General features: G+C 39.1%; 1 protein-coding gene across 10 annotated transcripts in view; it reads right to left on the bottom strand.

Moving 5' to 3' along the window:
* Gon4l (gon-4 like) overlaps nt 1-20,712 on the bottom strand; it is an 84,827-nt gene that overhangs the window by 62,919 nt on the left and 1,196 nt on the right. For 4 of the 10 annotated variants that reach the window (XM_046422009.2, XM_046422014.2, XM_046422015.2 and 1 more), the window contains exons 1-4: nt 18,097-18,176; nt 16,479-16,521; nt 15,744-16,274; nt 6,960-7,151 (exon numbers count right to left, since the gene is read on the bottom strand). In XM_046422009.2, the coding sequence (XP_046277965.1) occupies nt 6,960-7,151; nt 15,744-16,248 (697 nt within the window). In that variant the 5' untranslated portion in view covers nt 16,249-16,274; nt 16,479-16,521; nt 18,097-18,176. The other 6 variants (XM_046422010.2, XM_046422011.2, XM_046422017.2 and 3 more) reach the window with 6 other exon arrangements.

Here is a 20,712-nt window from a genome sequence, read left to right as displayed (position 1 = left end):
AATTCATTTACTCCTATGAGGTATTAATTCACTTGCCCTATCTGGTAGAGACTATTATTTTGCTACCATAAAGATGAAGAAACTGAAGCAGAGAGGTTAAGAAACTTTCCTAAGAATAGTAAATGGCAAAGTCATATGTTGAATCCAAGCATGCTGGTTACAGAATCTACAACTGAAATTATTACTCTATACTATCCAGATAATATATCAAAGCTCCCGGGTTTGTGCCCTAATCCTTCAACCTAAATGGGTTACTTTGGTAATAGGATTTCAACTTTTTTTTTTTTTTAATACTGGATATGTACCCTTTAGGGAAATCATGCAGATCAAATAATATTTAATAATCAAAGTACTTTATAATCAATAAAATATCATACAAATATAATTTATTATTACTATTATACTATAAACGGAAAACAAGAAGGGCTGGGGATGTGGCTCAAGCTGTAGCACACTCGCCTGGCATGCACGGGGCACTGGGTTGGATCCTCAACACCACATAAAAATAAAATAAAGATGTATATATTAAAAAAAAAAAAAAAGGAAAACAAGAAACAAACCAATAAAAAATCTACAGGAAGGAAGGAGAAAGAGAAGGAAAAAAAGAGAGAGAGAGGAAAGGAGGGTGAAAGAGAAGAAAGGAAAGAAGGATGGAAGAAAGGAAGGAGAGAGTTGAGTATCTTTATTCTTCAGGGAAAGGTCCACATATATAACCAAAGGAAGAACTCTAAAATTCTAGTACACCTTGGAATAAATAATATAGATTAACATAAAACACCAATCAAACCAATATAACTTTTTAATAATATTTTTAAGCAATGGGGAAGAAAAAAAACCAAGTAAATAAAGAGTGGAAATTATCCTAATATTGATTTTAAGGGGGAAATTTCAAAAAGTACCCCCAAAGTAATAAAACTCTTTACTAGTGATCATTTAAGGAAGCAGCATAGGGCGAATTGCATGGCATAACACGTAGTAAAACTTCCTACAAACCTTGGTATACACTACTTTCACCAAAGTCTCTGTTCTCACCTCATTACTCCTTTTCTCCATAAATTCCAAAGCTTCTCTCTCTTCACCACTCAGATCTCCTCTCTGTCCCCGCTTCTCTCTTACATCTTTTCTCATATAGACCAACCTAGCTGGTTCTTGGTTTCTGCCATCCACCTTTCCCTCATTTCACCAGCAATGTAACAATGATCTGGTAGTTGCAGAGTAAGAAAAGGACTTCTGGCCAGGGAGGAAGTTTTGATTCAGCTTTACACTCATATCCTATCCTGTTGTTAAGTCACACGGTTAACAGTAAAACTGATCCAAAAAATAAAAATTTGAGGGGCTGAGGTTGTGGCTCAGCAGTAAAGTGCTCACCTAGCACATTCAGGGACCTGGATTTGATCCTCAGCACCATATAAAAATAAATAAAATAAAGGTATTGTGTCCAACTGCAACTAAAAAAATGAATATTTTAAAATAATTTTTGAGGGGGCTGGGGATGTGGCTCAAGCGGTAGAGCGCTCGTCTGGCATGCGTGCGGCCCAGGTTCGATCCTCAGCACCACATACCAACAAAGATGTTGTGTCTGCTGATAACTAAAAAATAAATATTAAAAAAAATAAAATAAAATAAAATAATTTTTGAAAAAATATATAAATTAAAACTATGAAATGATGCTGTAAACAATAAAATTTGATGTTAACTAAAAATGACTCAGAGGAATCAAATCTTCTTTATAAAAATTAGATATACAAAATTCATAGGAATAAAGGCCAAAAAGGGAACGTTTTAGAAGCAGCTAAAATTCATAAAACTTTGTATAAATAACTGATAAAGAATCAAAATGAGCTGGGTGGGGTAGCGCATGCCTGTAATTTCCAGTGCTTGGGAGAATGAGGCAGGAGGATCATAATTCAAAGGTAGCCTCAAAAGCAAAAACAAGGCTCAAAGCAATTTAGTGAGACCCTGTCTCTAAATAAAATACAAAATAATGCTGGAAGATGTGGCTCAGTGGTCAAGTGCCCTTGAATTCAATCACCAGTAACACCCCCCTCCCCCCAAAAAAAGAATCAAACTGTCCTTTAAAACACTGTTTTCAAACTATTTATTGCAAAGAACCAGTTTTGCTTTGTAAGAATTCAGTACAGACTTACATTTTTACAAAATAAAAATGTAGCCATTGTTAAAATATTTAACATTTTTTCTAAATTTTATTCTTAGTTGCCCTTAGTTTTTTGAGGTTGCTTTTTTTCTTGGGGGGATGGGTACTGTTGGGAGGCCATCAGCCACGAATGAATTAGCATGCAAAGACCACTGAAAGCCATACAGAGCCTTACACTGGGGGCTTGGTACGTTATAACTTCCCCCAGTCTTAAGAACCCTACCTTATCACTGAAACTATGTCACAACTCCCAAATCACCCTAACAACCAAATATCAAGACCTTCACAAAACTTGATGAGGCTATTAAAAGGGAGCCCCAACTGAGCTGGGGTTTGGCTCAGTGGTAAAGCGCTTGCCTAGCACGTTACGTGTAAGGTACTGGGTTCGATCCTCAGCACCACATTAAAAAAATAAATAATAAGGTAAAGGTATTGTATCCATTTACAACTAAAAATATATATTAAAAAAAAAAAGAAGCCCCAATTAAGGGAGCAGGAAACGGAGGCAAAAACAGGGTGACTCAATTTCCTTAAAAACTCCTACCCTATGAGTACGACACCATCCATTCTCAGAGGTGGTACATGCAAGCTCCTAGATTGTCAGTCAAAAGTCAGAAGGTGGACTTGGGCGGAACTTCAGAAGCTTTCCTGGAATTCCCAATAAAAATTAGGGAGCAGGAAGGGCTCACACTCCCTCTTTCCCTCTGAGAAGAACCACACTGTCCCTAGAGAGTGGCCCCTTTTCCTTTTATCATACCTTGAAATAAACTCATGTTACTAGGGGAACATGTCTAAAATCCTTCTGAATTATTCACTTCAGGGTTTGAAAGAAGCCCTTCATGCTGCCTCAGTTTCCTGGAAGCCCCCAGCTCTGTAATATTTGGCTTTTCAACCCACTCTCTGAACCCCTCTCACTTGGCAAGAGCTCTGTTTCTTCTCTTTTCACACTCACACTCCATTGTCCCTGAATTTCATTCTTCAAGTTCATGAGCCAAGAACGCAGAAAGGAATTTCAGGAAGAGCCACTGCTGAACTATAACACAAGCAGGCATGGCATGCTCTGGAGCTGGGAGAGCTGTTAACACAAATGGGTCCTGCATGCCATAATCATAACAGCAGAAAATCCAGTTTCAGCACTGGGAATTAAACCCACAGACCTTTAATCACTGAGCTACGGCCCCAGCCCTTTTTCTTTTTTATTTTGAGAAAGGTCTCGCTAAAGTTGCTGAGGCTCTGGCAAAGTTGCTAAGGCTGGCCTTCAACTCAGGATCCTCCTGCTTCAGTCTCCCAAATTCCTAGGATCAGAGGTAGACACAACTCTGCCCAGCTGCCATTAGCTATTTTGTATCAAACCTGTAAGAGTATACAGATTAACACAAGTCCTCAGACCACACTTTTGAGTTGCACTGCTTTTGATTTCCACCAAAATGCACAATCCAAATAAAAGTAAAACAAAAACGCAAGATACAATTTAAATTAATTACAAAGAAAGTTTATAACAGAATTTAAAAGAATAATAAAATTCACTGCAGAAAATACTTTCCCATTGAAAAACCATCAGGATTATCATAATTACATTTAAATTACTATTTAACCCACACACACACCTTTTTTTTTCACTGCTATGTTTCAAACAAACCCAGGACCTTCCACATGCTGGCAAGTGCTCCACCACTTAGCTATGCCTCAAGGTCCTAAAATAACTATCCCATAAACATGGAATCAAAACTGGAACTATGGCCAGGAGGGATGGCACACACATGTAATTTTAGTGACTCAAGAGGCTGAGACATGAGGACTGTAAATTCAAGGCCAGCCTCAGAAACCTAGTGAGGCCCTAAATAATTAATGAGACTGTTTAAAAAAAAAAAAAAATACAATAAAATAAAATAAACTGGGGATGACTCAGAATGATAAAGCATTCCTGGGTTCAATCCCTACCAAAAAAATAAAATAAAATACTGTCACTATGGGTTAAACTATCCCCATGTCAAATTTACATCTGTTTTCTGATTTTGATGTTGAGTATATTGGGGAATGTGAGTCTATAAGACAAATCCAATGAATTCAAATTCTAACACATTGCACAGATAATCTAAGAAAATATAACATGGTTACATCTTTTTCTGTTATGGAACTAATCCGTTATCTTACTTTTTAAATACTGGGATGCCAGTGACTCTAAAGGGAAGGACAGCAGAATAAAATAGACCTTATTATTGCTGTGGGTATACACGTGACTGCATGACCAATGTAATTCTGCAACTTGTACACTCAGAAAAATGAGAAATTATATCCCATCTGATTCAAATGTATGATATGTCAAGATCAGTGTTCTGTGTAACTAATTAAAACAAATTATTAAAAAATTAAAAAATAAAATTAATCAAAATTAAAATAAATAAAGAATAACTGAAAAAGATAAAAAAGAAAATTTTTCCTTTCATAAAACAAATTCACTAGAGAAAATGGCTAGAACCAAAATATCCCTTGAGAAGTAGACTTAATAAAGTAACCAATAAATTTAAAGTAAAATGCACGATGGTAAAGTGGAGGAGATCAGTAAAAATATGGGGTAGATTCTGTTAATATCTAAATCAACAAAATTGCTTTGACTTCTTAAAATGTTGCTTAACATTCCAACATTAAAAACAGTCCCAGGACATTTGGTTTGGGTCATAACAAAAAAAAAATTTTTTTCTTTTTTCAGAACAACCATTCCATGAAAAACAACTATAAAACTACATAAACACATACATATATACAAAGACGGTCTAAAGGCACTGGAGAATAGCCACTGAAGACAGGATGTAAAGAGTTGTGATCCTTGAAATAAGGACTTCTAAGATGAAAGCATCAGTTTTGCCTGGCTAAAAAATCATTTGGGGCAATTGAAGAAGCCAAGGCAACCAAAGCAGCTGAGTTAGAGAATCAAATCCTAGAGAGTACCAGCGGCTCAGGAGGCGGAGGCAGGAGGATCTCGAATTCAAAGCCAGCTTTAGCAATTTGGTGAGATGCTAAGCAACTCAGTGAGTCCTGTCTCTAAATAAAATTCAAAATTGGGCTGGGGATGTGGCTCAGTGGTTAAGTGCCTCAGTCTGGCTGGGCACAAATCACGAGCCACTCAAGCAGGAACAAACTTTATTTCTGAACTCCCAAGAAGGCCACCCTCCAGGCCCTCCTAGGCACACCACACACCAACCGGAACTCCCTCCACCGGAACTTCACCAACCAACAGGAACTCCCCAGGAATCCCCACAAGAACTCCAAAGTAGCGGGCGACCGAGGCGGACAGCAGGGGTCTATATACAATTGAATACACAACCTGTTTCATTCCAGCATCATCTTAATGGCTCGCCTCTCAACCAGTACTTCTGGCAAAATGCCAGGGGCCATTCCAACTCAGCTGTGGCTCTTAACACTCACTCTCACACTCTCTCTTTAAAAAAAAAAAAGATGTATCCGCCGAAAACTAAAAAAAAAAATAAATATTAAAATTCTCTCTCTCTCTCTCTCTTTAAAGAAAAAATAAAAGTAAGAAAAAAAGGGGCTGGGGATGTGGCTCAAGTGGTAGCACGCTCGTCTGGCATGCATGCGGCCTGAGGTTCAATCCTCAGCACCACATACCAACAAAGATGTTGTGTCTGCCAATAAATAAATAAATAAATATGTTTAAAAAAAAAAAAAAAGAAAAAAAAAAGTAAGAAAAAAATTTCCTTAATCTGATAAAAATGTTTCTATGAAAAGCCTACAATTACCATCATGCAAAATGGAAGAATACAGAACATTTCTCTCCTATGTTCAGAAACAACATGATATGTACTTCCACTACTTCTAATCTACGTAATAATGGAACTCTAATATAAAAAAAAAAAAAAACCAGCACAGATGCTCACTTTAAAGCCATTTGTTAAGATGAATAAATGTCTATTTGTCTGTACATATTATATTTCACAATAAAAATTAAATATTTTGAAAGAATATAAAGGTGGCCTAAGCCTATGAGCTAGCATCCAATATAAAAAAAGTGAGGGCTGGGGTTGTGACTCAGTGGTAGAGTACTTGCCTATTATGTGTGAGGCACTGGGTTCAATTCTCAGCACCTCATATAAATAAATAAAATAAAGGTCCATTAAAAAAAAAAGTGAGCAGGTTCACACACACAAAAAAAAAATCCTGGTAGCATATTCACAGCAACACCTTTGAGCGCATCATACAACCAGAAACTATCAAAATGCCCATCAAGAGTTGGATGGATAAAGAAAACAAAGAATATTCAAACAACAGAACATTAAATGACAATGAAAATAAACAATCTAAAACAGCATTCTGCACCAATGTTGAGTGGAAAAAAGGCAATCACAATCCTATGCGGTACATGCCTATAATCCCAGTGGCTCAGGAAGCTGAGGCAGGAAGATTGAGAGTTCAAACCAGCCTCAGCAACAGGGAGGCACTAAGCAACTCAATGAGACCCTGTGTCTAAATAAAATACAAAATAGGGCTGAGGATGTGGCTCAGTGGTTGAATGCCCCTGAGTTCAATCCCCACTCCCCCGAGACAAGAAAAAAGAGGCAATCACAAAAAGCATGTACATGTGATTCTATTCATACAAAAGAAAACAGATGAACCAATATATGCTACTGGAAGTCAGGACAGTAGTTACCCATTAGGTGGGGGTGAAAATGAAAGAGAATAAAATGGACTTCTGAACTCAAGAAAGAAACTCAGGATATCTTAGAATATGTGCAGTTTTCTACATATTATACTTCAATAGTTTGCTGAAAAGAAAAAGAAAGCCTACCCATTGGGATAAAGAGTCCACCATCCTCTATCTCTTCCTTAGCTTGGTAAGCCAGAGTCCTGAGTGGCTTTTCTTGAGGAGAGGCACAAACATCTGGCTGGGATGGTTTCCTAGGCTGGACTCCTGGTTTTGCAGATTGGCTGCCTGAGGGCGGTAAAGGAATCTCCCCTCCAGAATGCATCTGAGGTTTCCCTAGAAGAATCACAAACATTGCTCCATACTTTGCCCATTCTCAATCATACTCTGTTGTAAAAAATCAGCATCTTGTTATAAAGTCTTTTTTGTTAAACAACTTCATGAATGAAGTTCACTATACATACAAGTATTCCCCCTCTCTGAGAGGCAAGAACCTAAGAAAAACACTGAAATCGAGGTTCAGACACAAATGACCCATCTGTAATACCAGGGAGTTGAACTAGATAATTGCAAAGATCCTTCCAGTTCTAAGATGCTTTGAGCTTTATAATATTTCCTATAGAAAAATCAGATTCAAGTCTGCATGCTGGCACATGCCTGTAATCCCAACAGCTAGGGAAGTTGAGGCAGGGGGATTTTGAGTTCAAAGCCAGCCTAAGCAACTTAACAAGGCCCTAAGCAACTTAGCAAGAATCTGTTTCTAAATAAAAATATAAAAAGGAGCTAGGTGTAGTGGCACACACCTGGAATCATAGCAGCTCAAGTCCAAAGCCAGCCTCAGCAACTTAGCAAGGCCCTAAGCAAATAAATGAGACCCTGTCTCTAACTTAACTACAAAAAGGTCTGGGTATGAGGCTCAGGGGTTAAGCACCCTTGGGTTCAATGCCCAGTACCAAAAATAAAAGAAAAGAAAAATCAGATTCTTATTTGGAAAAGGGGTTCTGATAACAAAGGAAATTTTTTATAGATAACCATTAACACTACTGATTTAGTCAGCTTTTTCATCACTATGACCAAAAGTTCTGACAAAAACAACATAAAGGGCTGGGTACAGTGGTGCATACCTGTAATCCCAGCAGCTCAGGAGGCTGAGGCAGGAGGATTGAAAGTTCAAAGCCAGCCTCAGCAAAAGTAGGGCACTAAGCAACTCAGTGAGACCCTGTCTCTCAATAAAGTACAAAATAGGGCTGGGGATGTGGCTCAGTGGTGGAGTGCCCCAGTACGAAAAAAAAAAGAACAACAACATAAAGAAGTTTATTTGGGGTTCATGGTTTTAGAGATCTCAGTCCACAGAAGGCCAACTCCATAGCTCTGTGCCCAAGGTGAGGTAGAACATCATGGCAAACGGGTATGTCAGAGGAAAGCCCCCCAGAACATGGCAATAAGGAGAGGGAGGGAGGGGGAGAGAGATATCTCCGATCACCAGTGACAAAATAGGAAACTCGAAGGCAAGCCCCCAGTAACATGCCTCCTCCAGCTTACCTGCCTACAGTCACTGCAGTTAATTCAAATCAGTGGATCACTGACTAGGTTATGACTTTCACAATCTAATCATTTTACCTCTGAATGTTCTTGCATTGTCTCACAAATGAGCTTTTGGGGGACACTAACTATCCAAATCAAACAACCAAATTTATCAACTATAAATGATATACATATAAAATGTCTTGACTATTAACCAATGTTACAGAACATTGTAAATATCACCATAAATTACATAGTTCTACAGTTCATTAGACAACTTTCTCACCTTAACTCTTCTTGGGGATGGAAGGGAGGCACGGGTAGCATTAAAAAGGGAAAGAAACCTTCATGCAATATAGAAAGCGAATCAAGAGCCAGGCATGGTGGCGCATGTCTATAACCCAGAAGCTCAGGAGGCTGAGGCAGGAGGATTGCAAGTTCAAAGCCAACCTCAGCACTCAGCAACTTTGCAAAGCCCTAAGCAATTCCATGAGATACTGCCTCTAAATAAAATATTTTAAAAAGAGCTGGGGATGTGGCTCAGTGCTTAATTGTGCCTGGGTTCAATCCCCAGTACCAAAAAAAAAAAAAAAAAGCACGAATCAGTCCTGAATTCTATCAATGTCATTATGTCTTTTTTTTTTAACTTCTGGAGCCCATAATTACTTCACAGGATCAAAAGGCTAAGAAATCCCCCCCCCTTTTTTTTTTTTTGTAGTTGTAGATGGACAGAATGCCTTTATTTACTTGTTTGTTTTTATGTGGTACTAAAGATCAAACCCAGTGCCTCACAAATGCTAGGCAAGTGCTCTGCCACTGAGGTACAGCCCCAGCCCCCAAGGCTTTCACTTTAACAAGGATTGTACATCAATCCATAAAAAGTTCTTCTCAGCCAAACTGGGAATCTCAACCCATACCATGGCATAGCTTAATCAATAATCTTTAATAATTTTTAGAATTAATGATGTCTACATTTTAAAAACTAAACCTAGGCAAACAATTTTTTAAACAAACATACCAAAAGCTTCAAATTATGCAAGCATTACCCTTCAAAATAGAGATCTTTAAGCACTGGTATAGCATGCAGGAGACCTGGGTTCAATCCCTAGCACTATTGAAAAAAAAATAAGAAAAAGAAAAAAAAAAACAGAAGTTTACTTTGGTACACAGAACTTCTTCCACTCCCACATCCCAGTGGCTTGGGAGGCTGAGACAGGAGCATCATAAGTTCAAAGTCAGCCTCAACAACAGCAAGGTGCTAAGCAACTCAGTGAGACCTTGTTTCTAAATAAAATGAAAAATAGGCTGGGGATGTCGTTTAGTGGTTGAATGCCCCTGAGTTAAATCACTGATTAAGGAAAAAAAAAAAAGTTGTTTTTTCAGGTATGTTGTCCCACTGACAAAAAGCTAATAACAACATATTTGGACTACTCTAAACAGTCCCTACAAATATTTTGTCAGCTGCACCACAAGATCATTTTTCATGTATCTATATTAGTATTCCTTTTCTCTGCAACCTCTTTCCCTTAGACTCCATCACATTGGTTTTCAATTTAATTCATTTGCTTAAAAACTCTAACATCCCCACTCTTTCTTGACTTTTTAAATGTTAGGTACTTAAAGATCTCAGAAAGAGAAGCCAAGTAGTATGAGAGAGACAGAAGGAAAAATCATAAACAGATCATTGATAAGTTGTTTAATAACAGCCTGATAATTGTAAATTGATAACACAAAAATCATTAGCTGAGAACTGTACAAATCAAGGTGAAATCTGACTATACTAATCACTTTTAAGAGGTAAAGAAAAAAAAGGGATAAGTAGAAAATAAAGTACAGGGCTGAGGTTATGGCTCAGTGGTAGGGTATTTGCCTAGTACGTGTAAGGCACTGGGTTCCATCCTCAGCACCACATAAAAATAAATAAAGGTATTGTGTCCATCTACAACTAAAAACAAATTTTAAAAAAAGCAGATGTTAATTCACAATAAGGGAAGACTAGGGAAGAATAGAGGTACTTTGAATTAGACAGAAGGAAGTAAAGGGAAGTAAGGAGGTAAGAGAGTAGGAAGGTAGTAGAATGAATCGGACATTATTACCTTTTGTGCACAGATGATTATACAACCAGTGTAACTCTACACCATGTACAACAAGAAGAATAAGAAGTTATGGGCTGGGGTTGTGGCTCAGAGGTAGAGCGCTCGCCTAGCATGTGCGAAGCACTGAGCTCGATCCTCAGCACCACCTAAAAATAAATAAATAAAATAAAGGTATCGTGTCCATCTACAACTAAAAAAAAAAAAAAAATTAAAAAGAATGAGAAGTTATACTCTATGTATGATGTGTCAAAATGAATTCTACTGTCATATGTAACTAATTAGAACAAATTAAAATGAAATAAAAGAAAATAGAGTAGGGATTAGAAATAGAGCTTAGTGGTGAGCACTTACTTAGCATAAGCAAAGTCTGGATTCAATTTCCAGTACCACAAGGAGAAAAAGGAAAGAAAAACAAAAAGTAAGGAAAAAAAAAAAAAGGAAGAAAAAAAAAAGGAAGGAAGGAATAAATTAGTGTACATAAATAAATTTAAAAAGAACAAGTAAGGCTGGGGGTGCAGTCAGTAGTAGAGCACATGCTTACCATGTGCAAGGCCATGGGTTCAATCCCCAGCATTAAAAAAATTAAAAACAAAAATACATAAGGGAATAAGTAAAATTCTATTATAATAAGCCCATTAAAGAGAAAGGTTTAAGGGGTGGGGGATGGGAGGATTAAATGAACTCTAGATAGGGAAAAGGGGAGGGAGAGGTAGGGAAGAGGCATAAGGGAAGGAAAGATGGTGAATGCAATGGTCATCATTATCCTCAGTACATATATGAAGACATGAAAGATGTGACTCTACTTTGTGTACAATCAGAGATATCAAAAACTGTGCTCTATATGTATAATATGAATCGTAATGCATTCTGCATCATATATAACAAATTAAAATTAAAAAAAAAAAAAAGAGAGAGAAAGAAAAATGTTTAAGTCTGAAGCTGGAGGATCACATTCAATACCAACCTGGGCAACTTAGCAAAACTCAAAATAAAAAACAAAAAGGGGAGGTAGCTCAGCAGTAGAGTGTCCCTGAGTTGAATCCCCAGCACCATGAAAAAAAATAGAGAGAGAGAGAGAGAGATTTAGGGGCTGAGAATGTAGCCCAATGATACAGTACCTGCCCAGCATGTATAAGGACCTGAGTTCAACCATTAGTGCCACAAAAAATTTTTTTTAAACAATAACAAGATTTAGTCAGCTATGGACATTCAATGCCTATAGTACCAGCTAACTGTGGAAGCTGAAGCAGGGGGACCACTTGAGCCTAGGAAATCAAGGCCAGCCAAGGCAACATTTTCCTGTCTTAAAAAAAAAAAAAAAAAAAAAGGTGTGGGGGGTGGTTTTCACCCTCACACCGGCAGTCTAGAAACTTGCTTTAACTATGTACAACTTGTAACAAAATGACAATACTTCAAAATTGTGCAGATGTCTTTTCTACATTTTGTTCACTTTTTCTACAATGAATATGATGAGCTGCTTTCATATCAGAAAACTAAAATGTTACTTGGAAGAAAGCAAACCAAGCCCATCTATAATTACAGACATTCAAGAGGCTAAAACAGAAGGATAGCAAATTCAAGGCCAGCCTCAGCAATTTAGCAAGAACCTGGCTCAAAATAAAAAACAATAATAAAAATAAAAAAGGGCTAGGAGTATAACTTAGTGGTATAGTGCCCCTGGGTTCAATCAAAAAGAAAAAAGCAAAACAAATATAAGAATATGCACTAAAACTTCAGTAGAAATTATTCTGAGTAGTAAGATTATGGGTGATACTTTTTTTTTCAAAATTCTCAATACTTCCAAAATGCAACACGTATATTTTTTTTCTTTTTATTTTTAGATGGGGGGGGGGGGTTGTTCTCACTATGTTGCCTAGGCTGGCCCTGGATCAATTTGGTTACCCAACTTAATGAAGTGGAGCAATATTACAGATAATCCTAAACAAAATTTTTTTAATTTATCTACATTTGGATATCTATAAAATAACCATTTTTTTTAAAGAGAGAGAGAGAGATTTTTAATATTTATTTTTCAGTTTTCAGTGGACACAACATCTTTTTCTATTTGTATGTGGTGCGAGGATCGAACCCAGCGCCCCAAGCATGCCAGGCGAGCGCCATTACCGCTTGAGCCACATCCCCAGCCCTAAAATAACCATTTAAAAAAAATCTCTAGCTGGGCATAGTTTTGTTTTGTTTTTGTTTTATATATTTTTTTAGTTTTTGGTGGACACAACATCTTTATTTTTCCTCAGGGTGCTGAGGATCGAAACCAGCACCCTGCACATGCCAGGCGAACGCCCTGCTGCTTGAGCCACATCCCCAGCCCTGGGCATAGTTTTACATGCCTGTAACCCCAGCAGCTTAGGAGGCTGGGAGGGGATTGCAAGTTCAAAGCCATCCTCAGCAACTTAGCGAGGCCCTAAGCAATTTAGCAAGACCTGTCTGAAAAAAATAAATAAAAAGGGCTGGGGATGTGGCTCAGTGGTTAAATGCCTGGGTACCAAACTTTCAACCCCTAGTTATTTATCAATTCCTTTTCTAGCATTTTAATCTTATATTATCCTCCAGCTCCTCCTGTCTTCAAGTGACCTACCTTGAAGAAAATTCAATAATATTCCTGCTTCCTCTAGCAAATTCCCATTCTCCTACTGCAAAAAGTATCATTAGTGCTTTCCTCCCTACCTCTTTAACCCCAATATGACATTCTCTTTCCAAAAAACTCTTCTGTATCTATTTTTGAAGGTCCTTATCTCTCTTTTGCTACTTATTTATTTTTGCAACACTGGGGATCAAACCCAGGGCCTTACTCTAGGCAGGTGTTCTACCCCTGAGTGCACTCCCAATTCCTACCACTAAATTTTAAACTCTCCTCCAGCCTTTGACATTGTTGTTTTTTTTTCCCCTCCCCTTTCTTTCTTGATAAGTTGCTGAGGGTGAGCCAGGCACAGTGGCACACATGAGCAATGAGCAACTCGGGAAGTTAGACAGGAGGATTGCAAATTCGGTTACAAGTTCAAAGCCCACCTCAGCAATTTAGTGAGACCATGTCACAAGGTAAAAAATTTAAAGACCTAGGGGATGGAGCTTAGTGGTCAATGCCCCTGGGTTAAAGCCCCAGTACAAAAAAAAAAAAAAAAGCCAGGTAGCACATGCCTATAATACCAGGCTGAAACAGGATGACAACAAGTTCAAAGGCAGCTCAGCAACTTAGCAAGGCCCTAAACAACTTAGTGAGATTCTGTTTCAAACCAAGATTTAAAAAGAGCTGGGGATGGGGCTGGGGATGTGGCTCAAGCGGTAGCGTGCTCGCCTGGCATGCGTGCGGCCCGGGTTCGATCCCCAGCACCACATATAAACAAAGATGTTGTGTCCACTGAAAACTAAAAAATAAATAAATAAAAATAAAAATAAAGATATTTTCATATATACAAATGAGTATTTAAAAAAAAAAAGAGCTGGGGATGTAGCTCAGTGGAGAAAGTGTCCCTGGGTTAAATCCCCAGTATGGGGGGGGGGGGGGGGAATTGAATTGCTCAGGGTAACCTTGCATTTGCCATCCTCCTGCCTCAGTCTTCTAAACAGCTGCGATTACAGATGTGCCCCCACTGCGCCCAGTCCTCCTAGAACTTTTACTGTAACTTCTCCAGTCATCTTCCTCAAACCAAGGTAGTGTTCAATCTGCTGCTCCTCTCCTTCCAAATGAAATATAGTGCTCCAGAATCAATATGTAATACAAATTACTCTGAATGTGGTTATAACAATAGAGCCACTTCAATTCCCAGTATCAAAATTGGGGGGGGGGGCGGGGGGACACAGCCTTGACAAGGGCTGATTCTATAGGAAGGTACTTTTCCCAAAGATCTTCCATCTTTGAAAATGTGCTTCAGATAATTCATCTACTTCATCAATTTTCAAACACAGTAGAGTCAGAAACACGAAATTTTGCTGTACAAACACAGTATCAGTACTAACACAGTATGTTTACTATGAAAAAAGTCACCAGAAGGACAAAATAAGACCAAGGGGGCCGACTTAAAATGCAACAAAAAAGAACACAGCATAAGGGGCTGAGAATATAGCTCAAATGGGAGAGTGCTTGCCTCCCATGTACAAGGCCCTGGTTCAATCCCCAGCACCACAAAAAAAAAAAAAAAAAAAAAATCAGCATAGGGGCTGGGGTTGTGGCTCAGTGGTAGAGAGCTTGCCTGGAACATGTGAGGCCCTGGGTTCGATTCTCAGCACCACACAAAAATAAATAAAATAAAGGTATTAAAAAAAAAAAAAAGCATAAAAGATATTGAAAATAAATGATTAGGAAGAGTTGATGTCTTTTCTAAAGCATACATGTGTTCTGTTTATCCATTAAACAGTTATTTCCTACTTTCTAGAAAAGTTCAAACACCTTAGTACAAAAAACAACACCCTTGACAACCTAAGCACAATCCACCACTCTGAAGTCAGCCCCTACCACTTTTTCCAAGCAACTATGTTCCCATCCTCTTCTACCTTTGCACGAACTATTCTTGGCCTAGGTGCCCCTGTCACCATTCTGTCAAATGCAGCTCAGCCTTCAAGACCTAAGAGTTTCTTGTCTCCACTGAGTTTCTCCCAACATCTCTAACAGTAGTCTCTCTTTTAAGTCCCTTACACTGTTGCCTTTCTCCCACAAATCTCACTTTGTGGACATCCATCTAATCACAAGACTATTATTCACAGTTTGCCTCTACAGACATGCAGAATAAAGCATGAGAGAAAGTAAAGAGATAAGGACACAGATCAAAAGAATAAAAAGGGAAAAGGAAATCTCTATTCATATAGATCACTGCTGACAATAAGCTCCATGGCTCCCAATTCCATAGCAAATCAGTAAGCCCTTTCAGAAACAGTGTCTGTAAAGGCACTACAGAGAAAGCAATGACAGAGTAATACAGAGGTTGAGTAACCCTTATCCAAAATGCACGAGTCCAGAAGCTTTTTGGATTTTTTTATTTTGGAGGATCTCAGAATATAATGCACATAATGTGCTATCTATCTTGATGACAGGATCCAATCTAAACAAAAAATTCATTTAGTTTTCATATGCACCTTTTTAGTATAGCCTGAAGGTAATTTTATACAATATTTCTAGTGCACCTGCATTTTAACCACAATGCCTCACATGAGGTTAGCTTAGAATTTTCCACTTGTTAGCATCATGCCAGCGCTCTAAAAGTTTCAAATTTCCGAACATTTTGAATTTTCGGATTGGAGATACTCCACCTATACTAACGAGGAAAATATAACCTAGAGACCTTACACATCTTACCTTCTTCTTCCTTGACTTCTTCACTAGGCTCTCCTGTAAAAGGCTCCTTTATGATAGAATGATCACTTCTGTCTTCTTGGGTAACTGACCCAGGCCTGAGGACAGTTTTTTTCCCTCTCTTTGAGGCACTGGCCTGGAGTTTTCCTTTACCAATGGATATATTAAGGGGATGGGAAGACACCAAGGAAGGTAGGGTGATTTCCTGAGAGATAGCCACATCAACAGCTTCCAAAATTGGCAAATTTGTGTCCTGGATGAGTGTCCTAGAACTTAAAGATGAATCCTCCACACCAAGCTGATTTCCTGCATCCTGCAAAGATTGAACTTCAAGGCCAACTGCTCTGCCATGATTTGGACCCCAGGATATTGACACAGACCCCAAGTCTTTAGTCTGGTTAGATTCTGGTTTAACAGCTGACTCTACATCTAAGTTGTCTTCCTCTGGGTTGCCCTTATGCTGTGGAGATTCTGTTGCTGTAGTTCTTCTCTTCTTACACGGCATCATTTTAAAAGTCCCACTTTTATTCCATCCTAAAAGGATAAAAAAGTTCTTATCAACTTCATATTAATTAATGATAATAACATTTTATCAATTACCTTTTCATTTTATTCACATCCAATCACAAATACAATTCTTTACACAAAATGCACAGTATTCCATTAGGTAGAAGAAGAGAAACAATGATTAGAGTGCCTGAGTTCAAATTCCAACTTTACAACTGATTAGTATGTTACCTTGGCCAAATGATTAAAACTCTGTAAACTTCTTTTTTCTCAACTGTTAAAAAAAAAAAAAAAAAAGTTCAAAAAAATTATTCTCACCTGAATTGTTACAAATATTAAATGGTAGCATAATATTTTTTTTAAAAAATTAAATGGTGGTGATTAATAAATGTGTTATTATTGTTACCATCATCAAGAAGGTAGAACAGTATGATGCTGAAAGCAAATACATACTCTAACTGGATTTGTTTCTCAAGTTAATTTCACTCCAGCTTTGTAATCTTGCATCAATAAATTAACCTAAAGTTTAGTCTCTCCAGCTATAAAATGAAATAAAAAGTGCACCCACATCATTAGCTGGTAAGAAAGATTAATAAATGTTTGCTTCTGATGTATTCATAAACAAGTATATCCTTAACAGAAACAATCCAAAAGCAAAAGCAAAGTGTGTTTAGTTATATTAACACAAAATTTCTTTTGGAACGAGGAAGAGATTTCTACTGTTCTCTCCATTGTTACTCCTGGACTCTTGGCTTCAATTCTAGTTGTCATATTGTAAGGACAATAACTAGCCTAAATGCAGCACACCTTCCTTTATATCCTTAGAGCACCTATTTGCAAACTGCTTTTATAGTATTTACTACCTTTGTAATTATATCTTTACTTTTATGTCTTCTTCCTCCAAAACTATGAGCTTCTTGAGAAAAATGACTCCTTCACCTGGCATCCCTAGTATCCAGTAGTATTTGGATATTGGAAATACTCAATATATATTCCCTGAGTAAGTGAATGAATGAAAGAGGGCTTGAACGACTGCGCAGCACTTGGATTAAGCATTATGTGGAAACAGCATTGTTCAACCCAGGAATACTTTACTCTCATAAGTAGGTCCAAGACAGAATAAGCTGCCTTGAGTTAACAGAGGGTTCTCCATCAATGACAATATTCAACCGAAGTCTGAATGCCCACCTAATAGGGAAAGCCTGGAAGCCTGGACTACCTCTGAGAGTTTGACCTGTAAGATTAGTATTAAACCTCCCTAATTCCGTTTCTTTAGAACATCGGTGGAAACGCCCAAATCAGCCAATGTTCTTATCTTGACAAACTTCAATAACGGGAAGATGCCTGGTCCCTGTGAGGGAGGGTGGTAAGGGAGTAAGGAGTGGCGTGGGAGTAACTTACACGACTCCTTCATTTACAGATGAGTTACTGAGGGCCAGAAGAGAAAGGGAAGAAATTAGAAAAAGCAAAAGCTGCTACTATTCAGTCAGGAGCGTGCAGGGGTCGGCTCCAAGCACCTCACACACTGCAGTAGCTCAAGAGTCCACTCCCTCGGGAGCCTGAGTCCGACCCCAGGATGAATGAATGCCAGTCCAGAGGCAGCCGAGGCGCGGCCTCCTCCAGGGAAAGCTTTTCAAAAAGAGGTCCGAAATGCGCTATTCGCCTCGGCGCCAAGCGCTGGCCAAGTCCCACTATCAACCAGACAACGTCTCGCCCCTAACTCCCGTCGCGCACCCGGCGCCCACCTACCCACCCGACGCCCCTCATCCAGGACACCCTACTCACAGGAGCCCTGGACGCCACCTGCCTCTTCCCGCCCCACCGCGCACTACCCAGTACCCTCACAAACCGGCCTAATCCCGCGGAAACTCAGCTCCTGCACCAGCGGAAGTCAGGCAACGGCAGGGACTGACGTGCGCGCCCCCGAGTCGCGGTGGGCGGCGACTAAGAAAGTCAAGGAGCGTGCACAATATGCTAGGCGCCATCCTCTTCAGGGTCAAATGAAGCCAGCGCTAGTACGTCGGTTACTGGCAAAAAAAATTAAAGGCATGACTTCGCTTTTTCTATCGATGAAACTATCTTGCTCAAAACTGGGGATTGAGATTCAAAACATCCCTACATCCCTACGAAACTTCCGGGACACAGGAAGAAACCAAGACCTAAAACTTCAGAAAGAGGGATCTAGATTATAAACAATACTAGTTCCTGCCGGCGCCACGCCAGTCTGTAATCCCAGCGACTCGTGAAGCAGGAGAATCGCGAGTTCAAAGCCAGCCTCTGCAAAAGGGAGGCTCTAAGCAACTCAGTAAAATAAATAAAATATAAAATAGGGCTGAGGGTGGTAAAGCGCCCTTGGATACAATTCCTGGGGGGAAGGGGGCCCTGATTCCTAAATAAAACTAAGGCTGATTGGGGCGCAATAACACACACCTCAGCACCGGGAGGTTGAGGCAGGAGGGTCGCAAGTTCGAGGCCAGCATGGCAATTTGGCGAGACCCTGAATCAAAATAAGAAATAAAAAGGCTGGGAAAGTAGCTCAGTGGTAGAGCGTCCCTGGATTCCATCCCCAGTAAGGGGTGGGGGACTGGGACCAGCAGGACAAAATAAACAAAGGCCGATTTGGATTCAAATTACAGCAAATTATTTAGATCTATATAATACTCTTCATTTTTAAAATGCTTTCACTTACATCATCTTAGATAGTTTGGTCTTCAGAATAAACTGTGAGCCAACGGACATTATTATTTAATTTTCCAGTTTGCAAAGGACAAAGTTCTGGCTTAGCTGAATAGGTGATTTTGCCTAGGTACACCCTAGGAAAATCAAGGGCAATCAGGCATCTGGTATCCTAACTTTATCTCCTAATGCGTGACTCATGAAGGAAAGTTTCTGGGGGCATAGTCAATATTCAATAATTCGATACATGTATTTTGAATGAATGAATGACATCTAGGACCAGGGTCTTTTGTGTGTGTGTGTGTGTGTGTGTGTATGTGTGTGAACTGGGGCTTGAACCCCAGAGGCGCTTTACTATTGAGCTTTATCCATATCCCCACCCCTTTTCGGTTTCGGTAAATTCCTTGGGGGCCTCACTTAATTGCAGAGGCTGGCTTTGAACTTGCAATTCTCATGCCTCAGCCTCCACACGCCTGGTTCTTTCCACTTTTCTGGAAGGACAGAATGACCAAACTAGGAAAATGCGACAGGCGTAGTGGCGCACTCCTGTAATTCCAGCAGGTCGGGAAGCTGAGGCAGGAGAATTAGAAGCTCAAAGCGAGCCTCAACAATTTAGGAGACCCTGTTTCAAAATAAAAAGGGATGGGTATGTAGCTTAGTGGTTAAGTACCATTAGGTTCAATCCCTGGTATACCCCTTCCCCCTCAAAAAAAAAGTATTTCGCTCCCTCATTTTACAGGTGAGCAAAATAAAGGGTGAAATTAATGTAATCATGGCTATAATCGCCAGTAGTTTGACGAGAATCACATTGTCTCATAAATTAGCAAGGAAGTGTCCAAAAGTTTGGAAGTTTCACTTCGGTTCTTTTTTTTTTTTTTAGTGAGGGGAAGACAAGAAATCTGGGGATCTGAAGTTGCCCTGACTGGCCTCCAATTTATAATCCTCCTGCCTCGACCTTTGGGTAGCTGGAATTACAGGTATTTTCCACCGTTTCTGCCTTGTGTCCTTTTGACCTACAAAATACACAGATCTTTTGGGTTACTGCTCCTACTCCTCCTTTCCTATTCAACCCTAAGCAGTTACCACTCATAGAAGAAGAATATTCAACACTAATTAGGCACTTTAACACTAATTCAACACTTAGGCAATTTCATAATTTTTTTTAAATGGTGGGTTTTTTTTTTTTTTTAATTTATAAACCACAAAAATCCATCAGTTTTCCATAAAGAGTTCAATGATTTTTGTAAATTTTCAGAACTATTGCACCTCCTCTCCAGGTTTGGTCTTTAATCAGAGTTTCTAGAGTTTTCTACAATTACCTTCAGTGGTCTCAGAAATGTGAGACAATAATGGCAATCAGATACTGAAATCCAGGCAGTATAGGATTTTTCCAAAAACCTGAACCCACAACATTCTGCTCCTATAAAACACCCCTGAGAACAGATCTAAAGAATCGATGGACTCTCATAGAATAATCTACCTACACTTTCTCCCTGCCCCGCCTCCAGAGCCCAGGGTACTGGGAATTGAACCTAGCGGCTTTTTACCACTAAGTTGGCATCCCAGCCCTTTTTCATTTATTTATTATTTATATATATATATATATATATATATATATATCAAGACAAAGTCTTGCTAAATGCCCGAGACTGGCCTTGAACTTGAAACCCTTCTGCCTCAGCCTCCCAAGTAGCTGGAATTACATACAGCTGGACCTTCCTACCCTTCTTTCTCTGGTTTGGGGACTTTCGCCTCAATCACCCACAGCCGGCCAGTGGGCGGGACCTCA

This window comes from Marmota monax, unplaced genomic scaffold (assembly GCF_021218885.2).
Source record: "Marmota monax isolate L192 unplaced genomic scaffold, Marmota_monax_Labrador192_F-V1.1 WCK01_AAM20220418_F8-fsc00108, whole genome shotgun sequence".
NCBI lineage: Eukaryota > Metazoa > Chordata > Mammalia > Rodentia > Sciuridae > Marmota > Marmota monax.
Note: the sequence above shows the minus strand (reverse complement) of the source record. Positions and strands in the feature narration are given on the sequence as shown.